The 23,678-nt window shown below is 49.0% G+C and overlaps 1 protein-coding gene across 11 annotated transcripts in view; it reads left to right on the top strand.

Moving 5' to 3' along the window:
• Positions 1-23,678, top strand: part of CLEC16A (C-type lectin domain containing 16A) — a 189,967-nt gene that overhangs the window by 16,709 nt on the left and 149,580 nt on the right. For 7 of the 11 annotated variants that reach the window (XM_074323098.2, XM_074323101.2, XM_074323097.2 and 4 more), the window contains exons 4-9: positions 3,830-3,978; positions 6,611-6,716; positions 8,260-8,383; positions 11,113-11,287; positions 12,676-12,729; positions 16,008-16,121. In XM_074323098.2, coding sequence (XP_074179199.1) covers positions 3,830-3,978; positions 6,611-6,716; positions 8,260-8,383; positions 11,113-11,287; positions 12,676-12,729; positions 16,008-16,121 — 722 coding nt within the window. Of the gene's footprint in view, positions 1-3,829; positions 3,979-6,610; positions 6,717-7,773; positions 7,883-8,259; positions 8,384-11,112; positions 11,288-12,675; positions 12,730-16,007; positions 16,122-23,678 lie in introns of those variants that run through there. The other 4 variants (XM_074323102.2, XM_074323104.2, XM_074323103.2 and 1 more) reach the window with 2 other exon arrangements.

Below are 23,678 nucleotides of genomic sequence, written 5' to 3'. Positions count from 1 at the left end.
GCACAGTGGTGCAGGCCCTGGACTCAAACCCCTCGAGGCCCCAGGCCGGTTCTGGACGTATTCTCCGCGTGTCCTCCGGGAAGTTGAACGCTCCAAGCTGTAGTTTTTGCTTCTGTGAGGAGGCAACAGTCCTCTGGTTTCAGGATTAAGCATGACAGCGTGTGTGCAGAGCTTAGTACGGGGGTCTGGCAGAGAAAAGTGCCCAGAAGAGTTGGTTTTATCATTAAACCCAGCGTTCCTCCAAATGTCTGTTCTCTAAGAATGCTTTCTAAGCGCAGCTTGCCAGGGATACTGGATTGAAGTTGAGGGGTGGGACAATGAGAAATTCTGGGGTTTCTGGACCACGTGGCTTTTCTTGTATTAGGTTTAAAAAGGGTCGGTGCCCTGCTGCTCTAAGAAACCCAGGCAGATGCCACTGGCTTTGCGGGGAATTTACTAGCGTGTTTTTAGAAGCCCTGCCAAAGTGGCATAAATCACTGCCTTTTTACAGAACTTGGATTTATGGGGGGATAAGAGGTGTTGGGGGGGAGTGAGAGGGATAGATGGCTTTTGCTTTTATTTTTATTTTCTAATTATAGAAAGAAAATTTCCTCATTATAAAACAACCAAAAAAAAAACCACACACACACACACAAACACACCCAAACATTACAAAAACACAGAAAGCAAAAGTTCTGTAGAATCTCACCCTAACAGTTGAGTGTACACTTACCATTTTGCTTTTTGTTTTATTTTCCCCAACCTACCAGTTTATCTTCGATCTTCTTATTGCCCATCCACACAGCCTTACCGTTTTGGTTCAAGGGCTGCCTTTTGCTGGGCTGTAACTTATCTAACTTGACCCTGGGCATTTAGGTGGTTTCCGGATTTTCACTATTACAAGGAGCCGTTTCACGAGTGCACCTGTTGCCTGTGACATAAGTGACAGAAGGCCTGAGAGACTGAGATTAGTTACAGACTCCCGGGTTTATTCTAAAAGGATACCACAGAAAGTCGGCTGCACGGTGAGGGGGTAGGAGAAAAATCCCAGCCAAATAATAGAGGCACGTCCGCTGCCCCCATGGTGGCCCCCCACCACCCACGGAGTCATCTTGTGGAAAAGTCCCCGCTGGGCAATGATTGGAGGGTGTGGCTTTTCCAGTTCACGAAGCTCACAGTTGCACATCTGACGCTGCCGGCATTGGCGTCTGTGCCTCTGGTGGCCCGGAAGCCACTAACCAGTCATGATAGGGCTCCACACAATACCTCAGCAATCTCCTCTCCTGCCACCTTATTTGTCCCCAACCACAGACACAATGACAGAATGAAAAAGAAGTGCTCTAGGCATCAGTATCCCCTAGGCTCCTTGTTGCAAGTTCAGGTTCTAGGTGGGTAGACTGTGGACTGTCCAAAGCATGGGATACTATGTAGCACAAGGGAAAAAGGAGTGAACTGCTACTGCTGCTTGGAGTGGAGCAGCACGCAGCTCTCAGACGGGTGAGGGAAAGGCCGGACACAAGGAGCCTGCATCCTCTGTGTCCCATGTGTATGAAGCTCAGGAACAGGCAAAACCAGTCTATGGCGATGGGAGTCAAACCAGGGCTTGTCTCTGGAGAGGGAGTCATGACTGGGCCGGGACATGCGGAGCCTCTGGGTGGGAATGTGCTGTGTCTGATCCGGGAGGTGCTTACGCACTGTATTTGCGCAAATCCATCAAGCTGGACACCTAAGGTTCAGGAGGTGTGTATGTATGTGCGTATATAAGTACAGAGGTACAGGTACTTACCATTCGTATATAGGTACATCCCCACGTACATCAAGCTGTACACTCAAGATCTGTGATATGTGTAACTTCATTTTTAAACACCGTGAGATTCTTAGGCCCTCACCCCTGCACTGCTGCCGCCAGGCTCTGCCTCAGGAGTTGGTCTCACCAGGAGATTTTGATAACCATTTTAAGACTGCACGCTCCATGGCCTGTCTGCAAAGCAGAATTCCCAGTGCGCTTTTCTGAGCGCAGTGGCTTTCCTGGACTTGGCTGCAACCAGTTCCTGCTGTGGCTTTGCACGGACCTGGGCTCCCAGACAGCTCTTTGTGTGCGATTTGGTGACCCCAAACAGTCTTTGGCCTAAGGAACACGTTGGCCTAAATTAGGTACCTCTTTGGTGCCAGATAACTTAATGGCTTATTTCTGATTCACCCGAGAGCAGCTGTGTTCAGTCCTGGGAATGTGGTGGTGGAGATGAATCTCCCAATGATACTAGTAAGTCTAATGGCAGCTGACGTTATGGAGTGCTGGCTTTGTGTCCTCACTATTCTTCATGCTTGTCTTGTATTATCTTCTTTAATCCTCACAACGGCCCCGTGAGGAAGGTACTGCTATTTTACTTCTCACACAAGGAGACTGGGGAGTGGGGAGGGTAAGTGGCTTGCCCAAGGTCACCCAGCTAGGACGTGGCAGAGGCAGTGTGGAAGCAAGTCCATGTTCGAAACCAGTGCATCTCACACATGCGGTGACAGGAAACCCTATACGGTTTCTTAACACAGAGTTCAGGGACCTCCCCAGAGATTTGACGGGTTCGGAGCTGGGGCCCCAGATTCAGCGTGTCTGCCAAGCTCCAGGTAATGCTGTGCTGCCAGGCCGAGGACCAGACTTCGAGTAGCGAAGCTCTGAATCACCCCGCTGTCCTGCCACGCTCCTGCCTGTAGGTGCAGGAGGTGTCCATTGCGTTCTAGATTATCTGCCTCTAGATTATCTGCCATTTACTGGGAGGCAGGTGGGATGGTGCAGAGCTCGCTTGCAGGCTGGCAGCGCAGGGGACAAACAGTGGGGCTGGCAGAGCCTGCTTTGCTGGGTGGCTGGTGAGGACTCAGAGGATAAGAGGTCCAACAAGGCCCACTGCCAAGGTCAGGAACTGCGGGGCCATGGGCCACAGCTGGTCTATAGACCTGTTTTTGCTGGCCAGCAGAGTTTTATCAGGTGATTGCTGCACTCAAATCTGTTGCCCAGCTTCCCTTGCTCAGTCAGAAGCTGTCCCCAGGCTGGGCCTACATTTCTGCAAGGGCCAGGGCTGGGAGCTTGGAGGGGGTGGGGCCCAGTGCTCCCAGGCCCTCATCACCCAGTTTTCATTGCTGGCCCCTAGGAACACAGGCTCTGACATCGGACCTGAATTCAAATCCCATCTCTGCGACTTAACTGTCTCTATGTCTTCAGGCAAATGAATCAACCTCTGAACTTTTTTTACTCGTTTGCAAAATGGGAAGAATGAGACCTACGCTCCAGTATTGTCATGACAATTATAACGTAAAGCACTGGGTCTGGTGTTGGACGTGGAGCAGAGGTTCAGCGTGAAGTGCCTTTTCTGAACTCATGTTGCTAGACAGGGAGGAAAACTCCTATGAGGTCCTTTGTGGCATTCAGGGACGAAGGGGTCACATTTGGTGACAAAACGGGGCAGCTTTTTATAAAATACTGTGCTTTTTACCCTCATCCGTGGGTGGTTTGTGAAATGCCTACGCCCCCACGCATTTGCCCCACCCCCAGCTCTGTGGGACGGTGGTGGCGGTGAAAGAAAATGTGCAAATGCTCTTTTCTGTTTGGCGTGGGAGGGAGGGGTAACCCAGGCCTCGCTCTGGCATCGCTCTTGAACTTTCTAATGACTACACACAGTGACTGATTTCTTTGCTGGTTAAAGGTTACGCTGCTCCCGTTTGCTTGTCTAACCCCACCCACCCAGAAGCGTGTCTGGTTCAGGTACATTCGCATGGTCACCTGACTTTCTCTGCTAATCATTCCTCTAGCGCAGATTAACCTGTTTTCCTTTGTTTTGTTTTGTTTTTCTCCCTCTAGATTATCTGCTCTCTAATAACTATGTAAATTCTATCATTGTCCATAAGTTTGACTTTTCCGATGAGGAGATTATGGCATATTATATATCGTTCCTGAAAACACTTTCGTTAAAACTCAACAACCACACTGTCCATTTTTTTTACAACGAGGTGAGTAACTGCCAGAGGGGTGCAGCTGGGTGGAAAGCTAGCCAGTCCGAGTAGCATCTTCCAGGGGCCTTCTGTCTGTTTACAAAGCAGTTATGTGCTCACTATTTCCTGATTTTCATAGCAACCCTGGCCTTGGGAATGCTTAAAATTTTTAAAAATTTAGTCAGTTACTCTCCTTTTTGAACGTAAAATCCAATTTGTGCAATCTGAGAGCATTATACTTGGCAGGGAGAAGTGCTTGGAAGTTGACTTGGGGTCACGTTGCCCAGTGGGAAAAACAGGAACTCCAGTCAGACCCAGTTTTGCCATTTCCCTGCTGTGTGACCTTAGAGAAGTCCCAGACCTCTGAGCCTCAGTTTCCTCCTCTGAGAAATAGGGATGATAATATATACCTTATAGAATTTTCCAGGGATTGAGTTAAACACCTAGTATGTGTCTGGCTCCCTAAAATCATAGCCATTGCTATTCTTTACAAGCTAACATTCCTGGTATTCTTCCTTCAAAGAATTACTAGAAATTTAAATAAGTAAATTGCTGTTTTTTTCGCAATGAAAAGTAGCTTGAACAATAAAATCAGTTTATCTCATACCAAAGATGCTGGCTGCCCTGGGGCTGGCTCATCCTGTGGCTCAACCACTTCTTCAAGGACCCAGCCTGTTCCATCCTTAGGCTCAACCCCTCATCGTCTCAGAATGGCTGCAGCAGCTCCAAACATCACATGCTCACATCCCACTGCTGAAAAGCCTGATGAGATCACTTCCCTCTTTGTGTCTGTTTTTAACTTCCAAAAAAACTTTCCAGAAGCCTCCCAGCAGACCTCTCATGTGTCACTGGTCAGAATTGTGTCATATTTATCACACAGTGTGTCTGGCATTTGCGAGTGGCGTGTCAGGGCATTTCTGGTTTGGTATCTCGTGAGGCTGCTGTCATCTGAAGGCTAGATTGGAGTTGAAGGATCTGATTCCTGGGTGACGCACTCAGAAGCCGGGGCAGGTGGTGCCGGCTGTTGTCAGGAGGCCTCGGTTCTGTAGGTTTCTGCAGAGGCTGCCTCATGGCGTGGCGGCTGGCTTCCCCCAGCATGAATGATCCAGGACACCAAAGCAAGCTGTGACACCTTTTATGACCCAGCATCAGAAGCCACGCACCATTACCTCTGCCTTATGGACTCTTTAGGCCCCAGGGGTCAGCTCTGACTCATTGTGGGAGACACGACACAAGCATGTGACCCTAGGAGGTCAGGATCATTGGGCCATCTTGGAAGCCAGCTACCACACGGCCACGTGGCCGGTGTCTTCTGATTGGTGGTTACATGTGCTGTCCAGCCTGTGTTTGAAGTCAGACTGTAGTCCCACACATATCCTCTGAGTTTGGGCAGAATCCGTGTAACTGTCCCCATGTGATAAAGCAACAGCAGCCTGAACCTTGATTTTCGTTGTCAAGATTAGTAGTGGGTTCGAGCTGGCCTCAAAGGGAAGAAGTACTAGCTGCCAACCACAAAATGTGTGGCAGTTTGAAAAATTAACATAGTGTCGCCCAGCACCTGGCACATAGTAGGTGCTCAGTAAATGTGTCCAGCAACCAGGTGGATGACAGCGTTCTCTGGGACTCTCGCAGGTGGAAGAAAATCCACTGCAAAGTTCAGACCAGAGAGGGGCCCAGAGTCTCCTTCCACTCAGGTGCATCTGGGCTTCTGTGCACCCACCTGGGAGGGCAGGATGCTGGGATTCTGGGGCCTGAGTGATGGTCCTGGAAGAACATCCCGCTGGTCACCAGGGCAGTGGGTCTGGTGTCCTCTTTTATGTGAGCCAGTACAGTAGCTACCAGTTGTTAAATGCACACTTGACTTGTAGTGCTCAAAGTCATTGTGTCCTTATTAGACAGCTGGCACTTTGCTGGAAGTGGCCTCTTGCCTACGCCCTTATTGCTACCGGTGCCCCCCAGAAGGCTCCAGAGCCATGGGGAAAAACTGGCCAGAAGAGGGCAGCAGAGGACGTCCCGTGAGGCTCCAGGCCCAGCTCCTACTGTGCTTTCTTCCTTAAAGCTCCAACAGTGGAGTTCTGTGGTTCTGAACTGTTTGGGTCTCTTCTGATGATTCCTTTTTAATGTCAGGAGATTCCTGAGACCCTCCTCCGCCATGATAATGCTTACACTTTTCGTATTTCCAAATAGAGAAATATATAATCGCCAAGAGAGGTTCTGAATTTGGTAAAACTTGACACTTGCCTGTTTCAGCAGCATCTAATAACAACTAGCATTTCCAGTGAGTGCTCATTAGGTATCAGGCGCTGGGGTTGGAAATAATCTCATTTAATCCCAGCAGTTATGAAATGGGAATTATCATCCCCGTTTTCTAGATGAAGAGACAGAGGCTTAGAAATATTATGTCACACAGCCAAGAAGAGGTAGAACAGATCATGAGCCCAGGTCTGGACCCTCTTCTGTTTCTTCCGTGGTCTCGTGTCCCCATCCCTTCCCACATTCCCCGTTAGGAATGAGCCACTGGCTTGAGGTTCAGGTTGGTAGCATTTGTTGGTCTTTTACTGAAGTCGCTGCTAGAATTCAGAAAGCTGGGGTGGGGGGCAGGCCTGTCTTATGGGATTGACTCCTTTTTGGTACTTCTTTTTTTTTTTAGCACACTAATGACTTTGCCCTGTACACAGAAGCCATCAAATTTTTCAATCACCCCGAAAGCATGGTTAGAATTGCTGTAAGAACCATCACTTTGAACGTCTACAAAGGTAAGTTTTCCTTGTGATTTCTACCATGGGAGTCAGGCCTCACTCTCCGGTGTCTATGCGTACAACTCTCTGGGAGCGCTTTTATTATAGCTGTGGTTGCTGGTCTCCCAAAAGGCCTGCCGTTCATTGGACATTGAGCTGGGCCATTACAGAAATGTTAACTAGATAAAACAGAGTTGTTTTTAAAATGTCAGATCGAAATTGTTGTGTTTTGGCCTGTAAAATACGACTTCCAGGGGGTAGGATATCTTTAATACATAAAAGCACTTCCTGTTATGAACAGCAGGGGGCAATATTGTATTCTCAACCAGCTGCCAAGCCCAACCAATTCCTCCCTTCTTTCAAGATGTGCTTTATGCCCAAATCCTTGCCTCCAGGAGAAAGCCTTCCCTGGCTCCCTGCCCGCACCAGCACAAAGGCTGGCTGCGCACAATCCCGACCTGGGATTGCCCTCCAAGGCAGTGCCTTCTCTGCTGTAAGCCAGGGTTATTTTCCCTGCAGTCACCACACTGGAGCTGGGACTATGAGTGTTTTCTCTCAAGGACCAAACGGCTTTGACGTTATTACTTAAGATGACCTCTAATTGGGAGGGGGCGGGAGTTCCCAGGGACTCACTCCTGCCTCGCTCAGGGATTGTGTTAAATTGAAGAGGCTTTCTAAGAGCCCAGGGGGGGCCCATCCGCAGGTCGCAAACTAAGGGCCTGAGAGCTGAATCCAGCCCTCAGACAGGTTTTAATTGACTTTTTTGAAAAAATATGTAGTCGCCAGTATTTAAAAACTGGGAGCTCTCGGGTAACAGTCTGAATTTCTGATTTGAAAATGGAGTTTGGGCTATTCCAAGCCCATGGGTGAGCAGGTAGGGAGAAGCAGCTGTCCCCTGTGGGGTCCCACTCCCACACCCAGTCCTGCCAGCTTCATTCACTGAGTCACTGGCCAGCCCTGCAGGCTTCTGAGTTTGCGACCTGGTCCAGGCTGCAGTTCTGCTGCCTCCTGTGCTATTTTCTCTTGTTCTCTGTTAACCTGTGTCTTTCGGTTTAGATGCCTCCTGCCCTAGCTCTGTCCCTCTGAGCAGCTGTCTCACCATCCCAGTTCCTAACCCTGTTAATCGCTGTCTGTTTTTGCCTTTCCTCCAATGACGATTCCCGTGTTCCTTATTCCAGTGTCATGTAAGTTGTTTATTAACCTCTGGTTTTCTGCTTTCTTAGCCTTACACTTACATGTAAATACAGGAAACTTGCTTGAACATGGTGTAGCTTTTGTTGTAGTCTAGCTAAACACACTGCTGATACATAGCTTTCTAATGCACTGTTAATGTGCAGCCCAATTAATTCATTTTATCAGTGGGAAAAATAGCATAAGAACTGCCTTGATGAATATAGTTTTATGAATCAGATAACAATTTTCAAGTATTTCCAGGAAAGACAGAAAAGATTCAGATTATAATAGAGGGCTTTTTCATTGTGGTTTTTTAAAATTTTAATCTCCCCCAAGTTATTTTTGATAGCTTGACTTTTTTTTTCTCTTCTTTTGTGAATTTTCTCAGTGGATAACCAGGCCATGCTACACTATATCAGAGATAAAACTGCGGTCCCTTACTTCTCCAATTTGGTCTGGTTCATCGGCAGCCACGTGATTGAACTTGACACCTGTGTGCAGACTGATGAGGAGTAAGTGACCTCCCGGCTGTGCTTAGAGGTAGACAGAGTGGTTAGGGGACACTTCCTTTTCATGGAGGAAAAATAAACATTAGAATAAAACTTACCCGCCTATGTGTAGGCAGAATATGGACTTCATGCTCTAAAAGGTTCCACCCACCTCTCCACTTTTTATAACAGTGGAAAGTTGGAAACAACTCATATTCCTCCCAGAAGGGGTTAGGGTAAGTAAATTCAGTACACCCATAGATAGGGTGTGAGGCAGCTGGGAAAAAGATGAAAATGGTCCCTCAGCTGGTGAATGGATAAACAAAATGCGGTATTTACATACAATGGAATAGTATCTGGCAATAAAAAGGACCAGAGCTCTGACACATGCTACACCGAGGATGAACCTGGAAAGCATTATGTTCAGTGAAAGAAGCCAGACACAAAGGACCACATATTATATGATTGCATTTATATGAAATGCCCAGAATAGGCAAATCCAGAGATTTGTAGATTAGTGGTTTCCTAGGGCTGGAGGAGGGGGTTTATGGGGGGAAATGGGAAGTGACTACCTTTGAGTATAGGTCTTTTTTGGGGGTGTGGGGATAAAAATGTTCTAAAATTGATTGTGATGATGGTTGGACAATTCTGTAAATGTACTGAAAACGTTAAATTGTGTACTTTAAGTGGGTGACTTTTATGGTATGTGAATTATATTTTAGTAAATCTGTTAAAAAAAAAGTTAAGATGTTGATTTGGACCCCAGAATGATGAATAGAGATTTCAGAGCAGAATTTCTTAAACTTGGCGCTATTGGTCTTTTGAACCAGATAATTCTCTGTTGTCGGGTGCCGTCCTGTGCACTGTAGGATGTTTAGCAGCCTCCCTACCCACTAGATGCCAGTAGCACCCCCTTTCCAGTTGTGACAACCAAGCATCTCTCCAGACATGGTTGAATGTCTCCTATAAGGCAAAACGGCCATCGGTTGAGAACCACTGTCCCAGAGTAAAAGCTTTGCACAGATCTGGTGAGAGGCACACTTAGATGGGGTCAGGACAATAAAGCGACCCAGGAAGGAGGTCTCCTGGGGGGATGTAGAGAGATAGAATATTTGTCCTTATATTGAGAAAGAAGCAAGGATAGGTGGACGGCAGATCTGACAGAGTATTTGGGAACAAAAGGACCCAAATAGACATGAACAGTCATGGATGTGACATAAGGAAGCGCTTAACTCCAGAAAGAAGAAAAAGTTACACAAGGAAGGAAACGAACCCCGAGCCTTCTGGCTCTGCAGTGACTGGTGACTGTTGGGGGGAGGGAGCGGAGGGAACACAAAGGCTCTGTCACAACACGAGGTCAAGACATAGTCTCTAAAGTGGCTCAGTCACGAAACAGAGGTCCTCGCAGATTTGATAGAAATATAGGAGGAACTACCTGCAGAATCAACTGAAACAGCTAAGACCCGCTTCCTCTGGGGCGTGGGTAGGGATGGGAAAGGCTGGGCCAGGACCTGCTGTTTTTATCAATCAGATTATCAGAACTATTTGAGTTTTAACCCATCTGCATAGATTCAGTAAGATTTTTTTTTAAGTAAAGGTTTAAAAAGTGAAGTGCATTAAATATCCTGGTAAAGAAAAATTTTCACAGCCTCTTAAGTGAGGTGAAAGCTTGCGAAACATTGAGTATAAATGTTCTAGGTCTCCAATGGGGGGTAGGCTCATCGGTACTCATTATACTGTCAGGTTTTACAACGTGTTTGCTGTAAATATTTACTAAATATGTTAATTAAAGTATTGCAAGGAATAATTATCCAAAATTATGTAAAAAAAGCAAGATGGATCCCATTTATACCTTTTTTTTTTTTTTAACATGGACGGATAACACCAGCATTTTTGATGTGATTATAGGGAGAGAGAAGTGCGGAAAAATAGACTGTTGGGTCACAAGTCCCAAAATATCTGTTAGTGGTGGGACTATCGGAGACTTAGATTCTTTTGTACTTTTATTTTTCTCCTTTAATTTTCTGTCTTCTAAAATGGCCATCTATTACGTGAGGAGTATTCGTAATACAAACAAAACATCTTACCCTATCTAGATTGCTCTTTGCAACAGATACCACTTTGGGGGTAGGGAAAGTGTACCCATTGGCCGTTTTAGGGGTTCCACCCTTGACGAGGTTGGGGCTGACCAGTATTGCCTGCTGCTTCAGTAGGAGCAGACAGAGACCTTGTGGCCTGGGGGGGGGGGGGCTGTCATGTCCTTGCACTTGCCCCACTTGTAGTCGGAGCCAGCGGGGTCCCGCAGCTGCTGCGAGGCCTGCTTTTGTTTTCAGAACTCCTCTGGAGCGTGTTCATTAGTGAGGATTTATTGCTCCAATCATAGTGTTTAACTGGGGAGGCAGGAGATCTTGCCACACTGGCTGGCGGATACTTGTGTGAAACGGCTTGCTAAGAGCTCAGCTGGTTTTTGCTTTGTTTACCCATCTTGTTTATGGTGGGGCTGGGGGTGGGGTGAGTTATACTGAGGCCCCCAGAGGGGAGGGGGACACCAGGAGTCCCCTAAGCTCGATTAGAGTGGACCTGCCCCTTTTGCCTTTGTGTGTCCCACCAGGACAGGTGTCTCTCAAAACCAGCTCACGTGTGCGCTGTATGAACGAACACATCCCCAGTGACCCGAGTCTTAGGCCACTGGTTCTAGGCCCAAGGGCCCTGAGCGTCAGGTTTCAGGCTGAGGCTGCCGTTCCTCTCGGCAGGCACCGGAACCGGGGGAAGCTGAGTGACCTGGTAGCCGAGCACCTGGACCACCTGCACTACCTCAATGACATCCTGATCATCAACTGCGAGTTCCTCAATGACGTGCTCACCGACCACCTGCTCAACAGGCTCTTCCTGCCCCTCTACGTGTGCTCACTGGAGAACCAGGACACGGTGCGTGGGGCCAGCCCAGGCCCCTGCGGGCTGACCGGCAATGTCAAAAGGGGGAGGCACGGGTCCCTTGAATAGGGCTGAGCTTTGCCAGGACCAAGGCTTTGAGGACCAAGGGTTTCCTGTCCTTTCCTCCTATTTCTGGAGGGAGGGAAGGTGGGGGGGGGGGGGGAAGAGGAAGTGTGTGTGTGTGCAGACCGTAAACACTGTAAAAGTGAATGAGAAAAGAAGACTGACATCAGAATGAAACAGGAAACCTCTACGAATTTAGGTTTTTGGCATCTGTGCATCCTTTGCTGAGGTGTCCTCATCCCTGGTCACTTTTTGCCCGAGTTCATTGATTTGGAGAAGATCCAGCCAGCCACAACACTTGCGCAGACTGGACAGGAAGGGACGGAGTCCACGTGGGAAAAGCTCCCAGGGCAGTAACTGTCCCCAGCTAGCAGGCTCCACCTCCCTCGTGGGGAGAGTGCCTGTCAAAGCGCACTTCCTCCGGGGTCCCCTTCCCTCTCTCAGGGATGCTGGGCCAGTGTGTCTCCTGTGCTGCATATTTAATCTGCCCCCCAGGGGACTCTGAGCTGATGGTTCTCGGCCTCCCCCTGAGAAATGCCGCTTTGGGAGGGGAAGCCTTCTGCCCCCTCCCTCCCAGACTTAAGGGTCAGAGGCCTCAGCAGGAGGTGAGACAGAGCCAGCTGGTTACTCTGCAGGGGCTTCAGCCTCTGCAGACTGTGTCCCAAGGGGTGTAGCTTTCTTTTTGGAGATGGAAGATAGAGATTCTTGCTAAAAAAGAGTAAATGGATGCAAATTGCAACCCTAAGTAGATCTAGCAGAGGACGCTCAGGGAGGCAGACAGAAAGCATGGGAAGCGGAATTTTCAGACCTGGTTCAAATTCTGCCTCTTCTCTTTCTTCACTCTGCAACCTTGGACAAGGCAGTTACCCTCCCTGAGCAGAACGAAGGTCCTGAAGGTCCTCACAGGGTTGGTGTGAGCTGGGGTTTGCTGAAGCTCCGTACAAATGAGGGGCTTTGCCGAGGCTGCAGTGCCCCAGTGTCTCCCTGCCCCATTTTGGGCCGGGCTGGGTCTCCAGCTGTCAGGGGCAATTAACATTCTTGGTCATTTAAGGAGCCAGTTCTTTTCTTGGGTCCGGCCTCTAATCCATGACTAATGGTGAGAGATTTCTCAGGTGGAAGAAACGTGGTCTTGCAAATGGGCGTTGAATGGAGTTAGGTTGTGAGTTTCTTTTGCTGAGTGGATTTGTAGCAGCTCAGGGTCCTGGAGGAAGTCGGGGACAGCCTGTCCCCCAGACAGATGGCCTTTGGCTGTGTGTGTTCTGTGCTGCTCACTTATGTGACCTGGACGTCTCTCTTTCTTTCCCCTCAACCTTTATTAGGGAGGAGAACGGCCGAAAATCAGCCTGCCCGTTTCACTCTACCTTCTGTCACAGGTATGTTTGATCGTTTGCCTGTGTCCCCACCACTGTTAGGGGTCTTGGAACACTGATGCCCTTCAGAAATTTCTTAGGTCACATTGCCCTGTCTTCCCTCTCACTGTTCCCCATCTTGAAATAAAATAATAAACGGAAAGACACTGAGAGGAGGTGCTAGTATCTTCATCGGGGTAGAGGGTGGGAATTGAACAAGAAATGACAAATAAATCTAAGCCGGTACTTAGGTAGTTGAGTTTTACCATGGGAACTGAGGTTTCCAAAACAGCCAACGAGTGTCCTGAATACCCTGGAAATGTAGACTGCCTGGGTCTTATTCGTGGCAGTTTGAAATAAACTCCAAACTGCAGGACCCAGTGTGTGCACGCACACAGCAACCCTGGTTTAACAAACTCCCATTAATGAGGCTGTTTTTAAAGGCTTTTCTCATGGCTCTAGTTCCCAGATTATCTTCTGGAAGGTATCTTGTAGCAGCCTCAGTTCCCAGATTTGTGTCTTGAGCCAATTTGTCTGCCTACCCCCTTAAACAAGTGTGTTTCCTTCTCGTAATTATGTAATATTTACAAGAAGGGAAAAACTCCATGGTGACCCAGTTACATAACTTTAAAAATATTTTTATTACAAGCAGTCCAGGCTTCCAGGCCATCTCATTAGACTGTCAAGTAGTCAAACGTTTGACCAGAGGTCTGTTCTCACTTCTGCAATTGCACAGGTATTTATTTGCTTTGCTGAGAGAAGGTCCTTCTAACTATGTCCCTGGGCCATTTTGAGTTTGAGGTGGAGCTGTCCCCTGTTGGCCTGAGGAGAGAGGGGCAGACTCTGCCTCCTCCCAGTGGCTCGCCAATCAGGGCCCACAGTGGCCTGCTAGCTCCTCACTCCCGGAGTCTTGTTCTGGGGGCTCTGTTTGCTCGGAGCTCTGCACTGGTGCTGACTCCCTCTGAATGCCCCTCTGTGCGACGGAGCTCAGTGCAAACCCCAGCCTCTCCTGGCAGCTTTTTCCGCCACCTCATTACAAATCCGCCAGCATCTCCCGCTTGGGATTCTGGGAGTCTGGCAGGCCCCGAGCGGGCCAGATGCTCAACCACAGGAATCTCATGGAACGCACCCTCTGGACCCTTCAGCTGTTGGAGTATTGCATGGGCAGGGTCTCCTCTGAGAAGCAAGGGGTCAGGCCACACCTTTGACTCTGAGAACCCCTTTCTCCTGTTTCTTAGTGAAGGTCCAGCCGCTCAGGCGCCCAATTACTTATTGTAGTATCTCACAAAAAGCATAGCTTATAATTTGTTGTTCCTCAACTTAAATAACAGAGCCCTCCCTCCCCTAAAAGCATTTTCATTCAGCGTTGGTAGAATACTGCCTGAGTGTGTGAAAACCTCAAAGCAGGTATAAATCTTGGATCCTGAAGCCCTACATCAAAGCATCCTTACAAATTATTTTACAAGCACAGCCACAAAACCAAGACAATGCACAATAACATTAATTCGGTGTGACGGGATTCTGTCCTACTGAAACTAACTCTTCAATTGTAATGAGAGTGTGGCGCAGACCAGCTGGCCCAGCTTTTTGAGCCTGGTATGTACACACTTCCGTGTTCTGTGCAGTGACTGGCTGTCCTCTCACTTTTCTCCATCCAGAACCCAGGACGGAATGAGCCCTGGGTGCCTCCACAGGTGGGAATCGGTTGGCCTTTTTCAGGTGGACCTTAGTAGGTGCTCACTGAATGTTTATGGGCTGACTAAAAGAACGAATAAATGATCACTAAGGTCACCTTCACACAAGCTGCACAACAGATGTTTGTGGAATGAATGAACTTGGTGACTAAGGTTTGTTTTGTGGTTGAGGTGTGTGTGGCGGTAATTGGGCCATGATGAGGTGGGTACCACATTTGGGTATTTTGCCTATACCTTTAATCTGAATTGCATTTATTTTTTGGACAAAATATTCATCCTATTCAAACACCACAAAATAGCATATAGGGAAAGGTCTCCCTCTGGCCCCTGTCCTGCCAGGCACCCAGCCTACTCCCCAGAGGCAGCCAGTGTTTGTTTCTGCCTTTACTTTTTTTTTTTTTTTTTAACAATATTTATTGAAAAAAAAAAATTCTGTAAGTTAAAAAGTTCAAGCAGGTGAAAACCAAGTTTTCTTTCTACTTTTTAACCCCCCTGATTTCTATCCCTGGAGACAACTATAGTTACAGGGTTTTCCTCTGTCCTTCCAGAAATGTTCTTTGCCAGCGGTTCTCAACTGGGGGTGATTTTGCAGCCCCTCTCCCCCCAGGGGATGGTTGCCAATGTCTGGAGACATTTTTAGTTGTCATAACTGGGGTGGGGGGTGGTACTGGCATGTAGTGGGTAGGGAGACCAGAGATGCCACCAAATGGCCCACAGTGTATCCACAGGACAGTCCACAGTAGTGCCACGGTGGAGAAACCCTGTTCCATGCACATAAAACAAATACAGACGTGTGCACACACCCTTTTTATACACAAATAGCAGGTAGCCCCACACTGTGCTGTACTGGTTGTGCCTTTACCTTTGCGAGCAAAGTGGCAGGTGTCTCTGAACCAGTTTTGCAAGGCAGTGTTGCATCCTCAGATGCCTCAATCCATTCCTGTGAACATTGGGCAACAGGGTGGGGTAGCAGGGCCGTCCCACATGGCCCAGTGCCTGCTGATTTTGCACCCTGCCGTGACTAGGTCTGTCCCTGGCTCAGGTGGCTTTTCTTGCCCACAATTTGCATGCCTCCGCCCGCTGCCATGCAACCCAGGTGTGCCGAAACCTACTGCAAGCGCCAGTCTTCATCCCAGCGATGGGACCTCGGTGGAGCCGGCCCTTTCCAAGTCCTTGATTGGAACAAGACTCGCCGGCCCCTTCTTCCCGTATGACTTAAGTATTGGGCCGGTGCCTTCTTGTCTTATCCTAATCGAACTTGACACTGAAATGCCTGTGGAGAGGAAGGAGTGTGCTGGTTTGGCTGCTCCTTTCCCAAGTTGCTTCACTGCAGCCAGATTTGGCCTCACCCAGCCGTGAGGGTCAGTCTTGCTTGTAATGCACTTCCTTCCGCTGAAAAGCAGCCAGCCTAATAGGCAACAGTCTGACTGAAGGAGGGGTTAACCCTAGAAGGAGAATCGCATAACTGGTCTCTCCTATTCTTAGGATTTTATATCACAGGATTGCTGCGTACTACAGGACTTGTGTAGCCCAGCCTCGCCGCAGATCAAGGAATGGTTGGAAAGACGGCATGCTTGAATGCAAATCCCTTTTCTTCTTTCTCCCCAGGTCTTCCTCATTATACATCATGCACCCCTGGTGAACTCGTTAGCTGACGTCATTCTGAATGGCGATCTGTCAGAGATGTACGCTAAGACCCAACAGGATGTTCAGAGAAGTTGTGTAAGTCGTTAGCGTTGGGACTATTTCTTGACCTTGACAAGACGCCATTGCTCGTGTTGTTAACCTCTGTATTTCTCTCAAACCAGAAACCAACATTCTGCTTGCAGCAGTGACAATGCATACGCTGGTCTGGGATTCAGGGAACCTAACCAAAGTCTTGAAATGGGTACCCAGGAAAAGCTGGGGGTCGGGACTAAGAGTGGATTCGTTGGTTGTATGTCATTGAACATGGAATTCTACCACTCTGGGCCTCAGGTTATGTATCTGTGGGATACCATTATGGGGACAGAATAGGAGAATACCTTGTCTAAGGCGCAAATAGCTACGGAGGCTGGACATGGAACTTCTGTGAAGACGCAGGCCCCGTGTGAGAGCAGTAGGGAGTGGTGGGGACTGTGGCCAGTTGGAGAGTGTGTGCGTCCTCTGTGAGCAGCTGCTGTTCCATCCCAGCCTGCAGTCGTTCTGCAGGAATATGGATGCAGTATTGTCAGGTTTTCTCATGTTACCAGAGGAGCTGAGAATCTGCATTTTGATGCAAAATCTCCCAAGTTTTACATTGTGAGCCACCTGTGGCCTAAACAGGGCATGTTTGTGCATTTTGTGCTCTGCCAAAGGAAAACACCAGATGACCAGTGTAATGCCTTCTGATGCTTTCCCAGCTGGGCCCCTGTGCGTCTTGCCTGACCTGCCTCTTATCCTCCCTAATGCTGGTCCAGCTTGCTTTCCCCTGCAGAGGGCCCTGTGTTTCTGCCTCTGTACCTGTGCCCTTACTAAACCCAAAGTCTGGAAGGCCCTTACTCCTGCTTCCCTCTTACCGTAGATCTTGCCAGCTAAGCAGCGAATGGCAGACGTCTGTCACTGTATCTGCCACAGCACATGGGTTTGGCAGATGCGTTTGGCAGATGCGTCTGAGATGAGCAGTGTTTTTGTACCACAGCTGTTTTATGAGCACTCTGGCTCTGCGGCCAGGTTTTTAAGCAGTAGGCACACAGGTAGGGCTGGCCTTGCCTTTGGGACATTGGCTCTGGTGCCAGATCTGAGCGAGTGGACGGAGGGTCACCTGGTAGCATGGAGTGCCAGATCTGCATGGGGTGCCATTGCAGAAGTCCCTTACCCTTCTGGTTTTTCTGGTGGATGATGGCTTGGCCCGGCCATTTTGCTCTTTAAGGGAGCACTTGAGCCCCTGAAAAGGTTCCCAGAAACTTTCTGTCTTTGTTGGTGGTGGCGTAAGTTCAGCCGAATTGAATGGTGCCTTTTCATGGCCCCTGTCTGGCTCATCCCTTCTTTGATTCATTCAATAAGTGTTTTTTAAGCTCTTTCTTGGAATCTGACATCGTGCTAGTTCTGGGGATATACAAAATCCTAAGTAGTTTCTGTCCTATTGGAGTGTTCAGTCCAGGAGAGACAGGCGTTCATCAAACATACAAATGACTGTACTGTCTCGAGGCTCACAAGTGTTCCGCAGGAAAGAGTAGTGTTTGGTGAGAGGATTGAACCGAGAGTTGACGGGGTGACAAGTGTTGCCCAGGGAAGACTCCCCTCGTGGGCCATGTCGTGACAACACATGGTCTAGAAAAGGTGGAGCTGACTTCGTTTATGAAGACAGAGATAGTTCTTTGCAACTTTTAAAAACTCACTTAAACTCGCTTTTGCAAGTCAGAGTGCTGAGTCAGCAGAATCAGCGGGGCCTCCAGTCAGAGCTGCCAAGGACCCACCGGTCACCTCGGGCGAGTCGTTTTGCCCCATTTAGAAAACAGGGAGAGTGAGCCCTGCTCTGGAGGGCTATTGGCAAGGGTGGGAAGAAAATAGACTTAAAGTGCCATCAACTTCACTGATATGTGGGATATAAAGCTGAAAACAACAAAGGAACAAGACACGCAAATGAAGAAACAAAAACTTATAGACACAGACAATAGTTTAGTGGTTACCAGAGGGTAAGGGGGGTGGGGGGTGGGAGATGAAGGTAAAGGGGATCAAATATATGGTGATGGAAGGAGAACTGACTCTGGGTGGTGAACACACAATGTGACATATAGATGATGTGTTACAGAATTCTACACTTGGAACCTATGTAACGTTACTAACCACTATCACCCTAGTAAACTTTAATTTAAAAAAAAGTGCCTTCAAGTGGCCTTCAGAGCTGTTTAGTTTGGGCTTCACAGTGTTTAAAAGAAAAATGTATGAACTGTCAACTTCAAAATTTAGGAAGTTTCGCATAAAAACCCAGATTTCAGGATCGTCTTGAGCAGTCAGAAGATCTGGTCCCCACTTGACACATGTTTCTGCAGGAAGCTTCTCAGAGGCTGCCCATCACGTAGGCTTGTGTTTGCCATTTGATTTGCCTGGTCCCCATCCAGCCTGCTGCTAATTCATACTACATTTACATTAGCAATAAGTGGGAAAATATTAGACTTTCTTTTGTCTCCAGATAGCTGTTCAAGGCTTCATCACAGAATGTCTCCCTACAAGACACTCGCTGCTGAAGTTAGACTTGGTGTTCCAAGATGAACCCAGAGATCGCTGGGACACTGGGGTTTGCAGGGTTTCTTCATTGAAATTGATTGGCATGCCGTTGTAAGAAATAATAACACCCTTTCCCTAGTTTTCTCCCAGTGGGAACATCTTGCAAAATTCTAGGACAATGCCACAAGCAGGATACTGACATTGCTGCGTGGGGTTTACTACTTGAGCAAAAGCAAATTGCAGAAAGTTCCTGGCGACCTCTGAGCTTAGGATACACACTTTAGTTGAACCCTCTAATCAGAGGGAGGGTTTAGATCTGTTCTTTCTCCTGATGGCCTCCTCTTGGGATGAAGGTCGTGCCTCCAATGTGACAGACGCACAACCGCTCCTTGGGGGGGATGCCTGCACTGGAAATGAGATTCTTCTGAGTGTGGAACGAATTGCCAGCCCTAGTGAAAGTGTCAGCTTTCTTCTTCCGGTTTTTGCCTTTCTCCGGGTGCAAAATCAAAGTATGTTGTATTGTGATGACTGCAGTTGAAATTTGGGAAGAGGGGAGGTGAATCTCGCTTATGACTGTTTGACAATAGTCCTGCTAAGATTTACCTTCCTTCCCTCTGAGCAAGAACAGTCTCCTTTTGTTTCCTGCTTTGCTCGGATGTGGTTTGGTCATACTTCTTTTAAGTTTGTTGGTCTTTTTTAACCTACTTTCTCCTTCCCGTAATTTGTAGATAAGTTACTGGTATTGCTTCATTTTTACCAGCAGACCTTTCACAAAACCAAACCAAAATTGAAGAGAGAGAAACAGAGGGGAGAGCAGAGTTATTTGAAAAGTCTGTAATTTAGGGTTAAATTTAAAATACATCAGCATGGTTAAATAAATGTCTAATTGAAATTCATCTGTGCATTAAAACATATGGTTCCTGCTAAGGGATAATTCTTGCTATAATTTTAATGCACAGCAGATAGTGTTTCTTGTTGGGGGAAATAAAATCAGAGAACACTAATTCTGAAACTGCTAACATCTCACTATTTTTGCAAAATGAAATATATAGATTAGATTATGGGCTACGCCTCACGGTCTGCAGGTACTTTTTTTTAAAGTAGGGACTTTTTTCATCCTGGGTGCCTGTGGATGGTTTCCTGAGTTTGTGCATTCATTCATCCTTTCCTCAACAGAGGCGCCACGGTGCACGGGGACGACACGACCCCTGCCCTCCTGGGCGTCCATCCCCCGCAGGGACAGGGGACCATGTCTTGAGACGCCTGTATCCCTGTGCCATCTGGGTGCTTGCCAGATGCCCACTGCAGGGATGAATGACTCGATGGGTGAGCTGTGAGCTGGTGGTGGGGTCACACGGCCCGTGGGATGTTCTCAGCGACTCTCAGCACAGGAATAGCCTCGGGGCGTGACCCTCACCTGACGCCACCTTCTCTTTGCTCAGAGGCTGGCTTCTGGGGAAGGCGTGTGAGTGGGTTGCTGTTGGTGCTGTGCCGCATTCCGCCTTAAGAGGCAGCCGCGTGGAGTGGACGCCGGAGCCCGATGGCCTGGCCCCCTCAGATCCGGGCTCCTTGTTTTACTAGGTGTGTCCCCGGGCAAGTTAGTTCACCTCTCCCAGCCTGTTCCCTCGCCCCTCCGATTAGAATAACCAACCCGGATTTTTGGAGAGGACTAAATGTAGCACTAAGCGCTTGCTCCAAAACCCAGCACATATCCAGGCCTAGATGCTAGATCGTGTCATGATCATGAGCTTGGCTTCCGAGGCTGCAGAACAACCCTGTGTCCCCTCTGGGACCTCCCTTCTTGCTGTGGGCACATACAGGGCGCCCCTTAGGAGCTGCCTTATGACAAAGGCACAGAGGGCCAAGGGGTAGCTACAGTGACGACACGATGGCAGCACCAGTAGTAAGCTAGTAAGCGTGGCCATTGATGACAGTGGGATGTCCCTCTGTGCGTTCTAGGCCCCCCGGTTGAGCCGGCCCCAAATACAATACCTGGAAAGTGCAGGATACTTAAGCAGCTGATGTGCGTTCACATGATTGGCTGGCTGTGAATTCACAATGGGGACTGAAAATTCGGGGGCAGAATATGCTCGTTTGTCCCAAAATGAGGATGTCGACCGTCTCTGTAGGCACCAGTTCAGCCGGTTGGGATGGTCTCCTGTGATTCTTGGGGGACCCGAAAGAGTAAGCGCACACCTGTGTACAGAATTAGCCGCCAGTTCTGTGTGTGACGCCTGTCCCTCCTCGGGGCTGTGCCCTCTGCTCGCAGGATGCTCTGCCAGGACATGACCTGTGGAAATGGCAACTGAGAAAGTAGCAGTCCGGCCTCTGTGTGTGTGCAGAAGCAGAAGCATGGGCTGGGGGCCTCGGGTTGGTACTTCAGTGCTCTCCCCAAACCAGCCTTGAGTCAGATGGCAGCTGAGCCTCTCGCATATTGAATGTAGCAAGCAGAACAGCCATCTGGATTAGAGTTCCCTCACGTCTTTCCCTGGCCCTGACCTTACTCGTGACCCTGGTTAAGCAATGCTGGTTCTGAAGGACACACATTCTTTTTCTTGAACGGGATAATGAGCTTCGGGGAGATGGTTGATTGTGAACACTTAAGGAAAAAAATAGACTTCTAGAAATCTAGGGCCTTAATTGGCACAGTTGCAAACATTCCTCATGTGCATTGTCCCTATTTGTAGGGGCCGTTGTGGCCCGTCACATAATCCCTCAGTGGGATTACAACTCTGGGCAACATGGCTGCCTGCAGAAGTATTGAGAGAGCAGTGCTGGCTCAGGTAGAAGAGGATTTGACAGAATCAAAGAGAATCCAGGCTGCAGCGTGTCCCACATATCAAGTAGGGCACCATTGCAGCTGAGACCGCTTGGAAACGCTCGGCTCTCCCGTGCAGAGGCAGGGCTGGCCAACTGACAGAAGTCCCAGTGTGGAGGCTTCTGGGGGGCAGCCTTTAGCCAGGGCTGCAGGTGACTGGACCTGAGGGGCCGGGGGTGCTGGTCCTAGGCCAGTGAGCCAGAGAAGGGCCGGGGGTTCTCGGAATGGTCACATCCCAGAGGAGCCAACAGGGAAAAAGAGAGTGGGCAGAGCAGGGGTGGGTGTGGGGGTGGAAAAGGTTTTATGACTCAGACCCTGGTTGGCTTTTCTGTGTCTGCCTAGCAGCATGACACAGAAAGGGCTGGGGCGGCCACGAGGCTGGAGACAGAGTGCGGGTGTGAGGGAGTGTCCTGCCCCTGCTGAAGGAGTCAGCTGTGAGACCAGTCCGCATTGAACCAGTGGTGACTTCTTTCAGGTTTCCGCTAACATCAGGGAGATCGAGGGTGGGGACAGAAAACGGAGGTGCTCACCGCTTCTGGTGTCTCTGCCCTGGGGCTGTGGTAGTTTTCATCAGCAGCCTGGCCCCTTTGGGCATTTGAGTTTTTTTAACCAGGCTCTGAGTTTCTTGAAGTTGGGTCAGCATTATTTATTCATCTATTCAACAGATAATCACTGGGCATGTATCAGGCACTGTTCTAGGCACAGGAAGTACACCAGGGAACGAAACAAAGATCCTTGAGCTCTGGGAGGCTTCTGTTGTAAAGGGAAGAGCCAGAGGAACAAGAACACTACCGTGTTTCCCTGAAAATAAGACCTAGCTGGACAGTCAGCTCTAATGCATGTTTTGGAGCAAAAATTAAGATAAGACCTAGTCTTATATTGTGTTATATAAGACCTGGTCTTATTTTAGTGTAAGACCAGGTCTTATATTAATTTTTGCTCCAAAAGACGCGTTAGAGCTGATTGTCCGGCTAGGTCTTATTTTCGGGGATACACGGTGTTAGGAAACATCATAGCGTGTTAGCATGCGGGAAGTGCTCTAGAAACGCATCCAAAGTGAAGAAGGGAGAGGGGGCAGCGCTGGAGGCTTGGGTGAGGTGCAGTTCCCCATAGGGTGGCCAGGCTAGGCCTTCCTGGGAAGGTGACATTGGAGGAAGCGAGCCAGGTAGCTATCTGGGGGAAGAGCATTTTGGTGGAAAGAAGACCAGTGCAAAGGCCCTGAGGCAAGGGTGTGCTGGGGCATCTGCAAGGAGCCGTGTGCTGAGGCTGAGTGAGCAGTAGGGAGGGGAGGGCACATGGCGCCCTGCAGGCCCCTGGAGGACGTGGGAGTGTTCACTGTGAGAAATGGGAGCATCTTCACCTTTATCCCCAGTGTTTAGCATGGTTTCTGCAGTAAACATCAATTGTCTTGAAATAACGGCTCCCAATGAGGGACCCAAGCTTCATATCGCTAATGAGCCAAGGAGATCCAGTCGGTTAGTGCCAACGTCCTCTAGCCAGGAAACTTGGTTTTGCTTGGGGTGCTTTGCGGATCTAACGATAGTGGCCTGGGAGGGGAGTGGTGTGAGTCCCATTGCCCGACAGGGCAGGTGGGTGTAACTCATCCCGGGACAGTGGGGTTTCCCCAGTGAGGTCTGAGGCCGGCTTGCCGGAAAGTGCCTGCTGACCACTCGCCGAGATGCTCATAGCCTCACCCCAGGGGACCTTCCCGGGCACCTCCAGCCGTGCCCTGGGACACCTTCTCCAAAGCTTCACGCACAAACAGAAGGGGAAAAAGAAGCACATCAATTCCCTTAAACAATATGGTTGTGGGTGACACTTGCGCTCCGAATGGGTCATTCCCTAGTAAGAGCAGTGCCCAGCTGTTGAGCACTTACCGTGTGCCAGGCTGGCTGGCTTGCTCCCTTTTTCTTCTCCCTCCCACAGGGATTTCTGGAGCACCCACACATTTCAGGCAGGCAGGCCGCAGGGAGTACAGGATGGACGAGACAGATGAGGTCCCGGGTCCTGACCTTCTGGTCGGGGGAAGCAGTGAACAAGCTTGTCAACCCAGATTTAAGATTGGATCTGGGAAGAAATAGAAAACAGGTTTGGGAGATGATGGTGAGGGACGTCCTCCCTGAGGAGGTGACATTGGATTTGAAGCCTGAAGGATGAGGCGCTCACTCACCCTGCCTCGCGAGAGAGAGCTGGGGAGTGGGTTGGGGGAAGGGTTGTGATGGTCAAGGCATTGAAAACGGTGTCAGAGTCCTCAGTAGGAGTGAGCTGGCTGT

This window comes from Rhinolophus sinicus, chromosome 10 (assembly GCF_057876585.1).
Source record: "Rhinolophus sinicus isolate RSI-liver-muscle chromosome 10, RSI-T2T, whole genome shotgun sequence".
NCBI classification, from domain to species: domain Eukaryota; kingdom Metazoa; phylum Chordata; class Mammalia; order Chiroptera; family Rhinolophidae; genus Rhinolophus; species Rhinolophus sinicus.
This window is presented reverse-complemented; position numbering and strand designations above follow the sequence as displayed.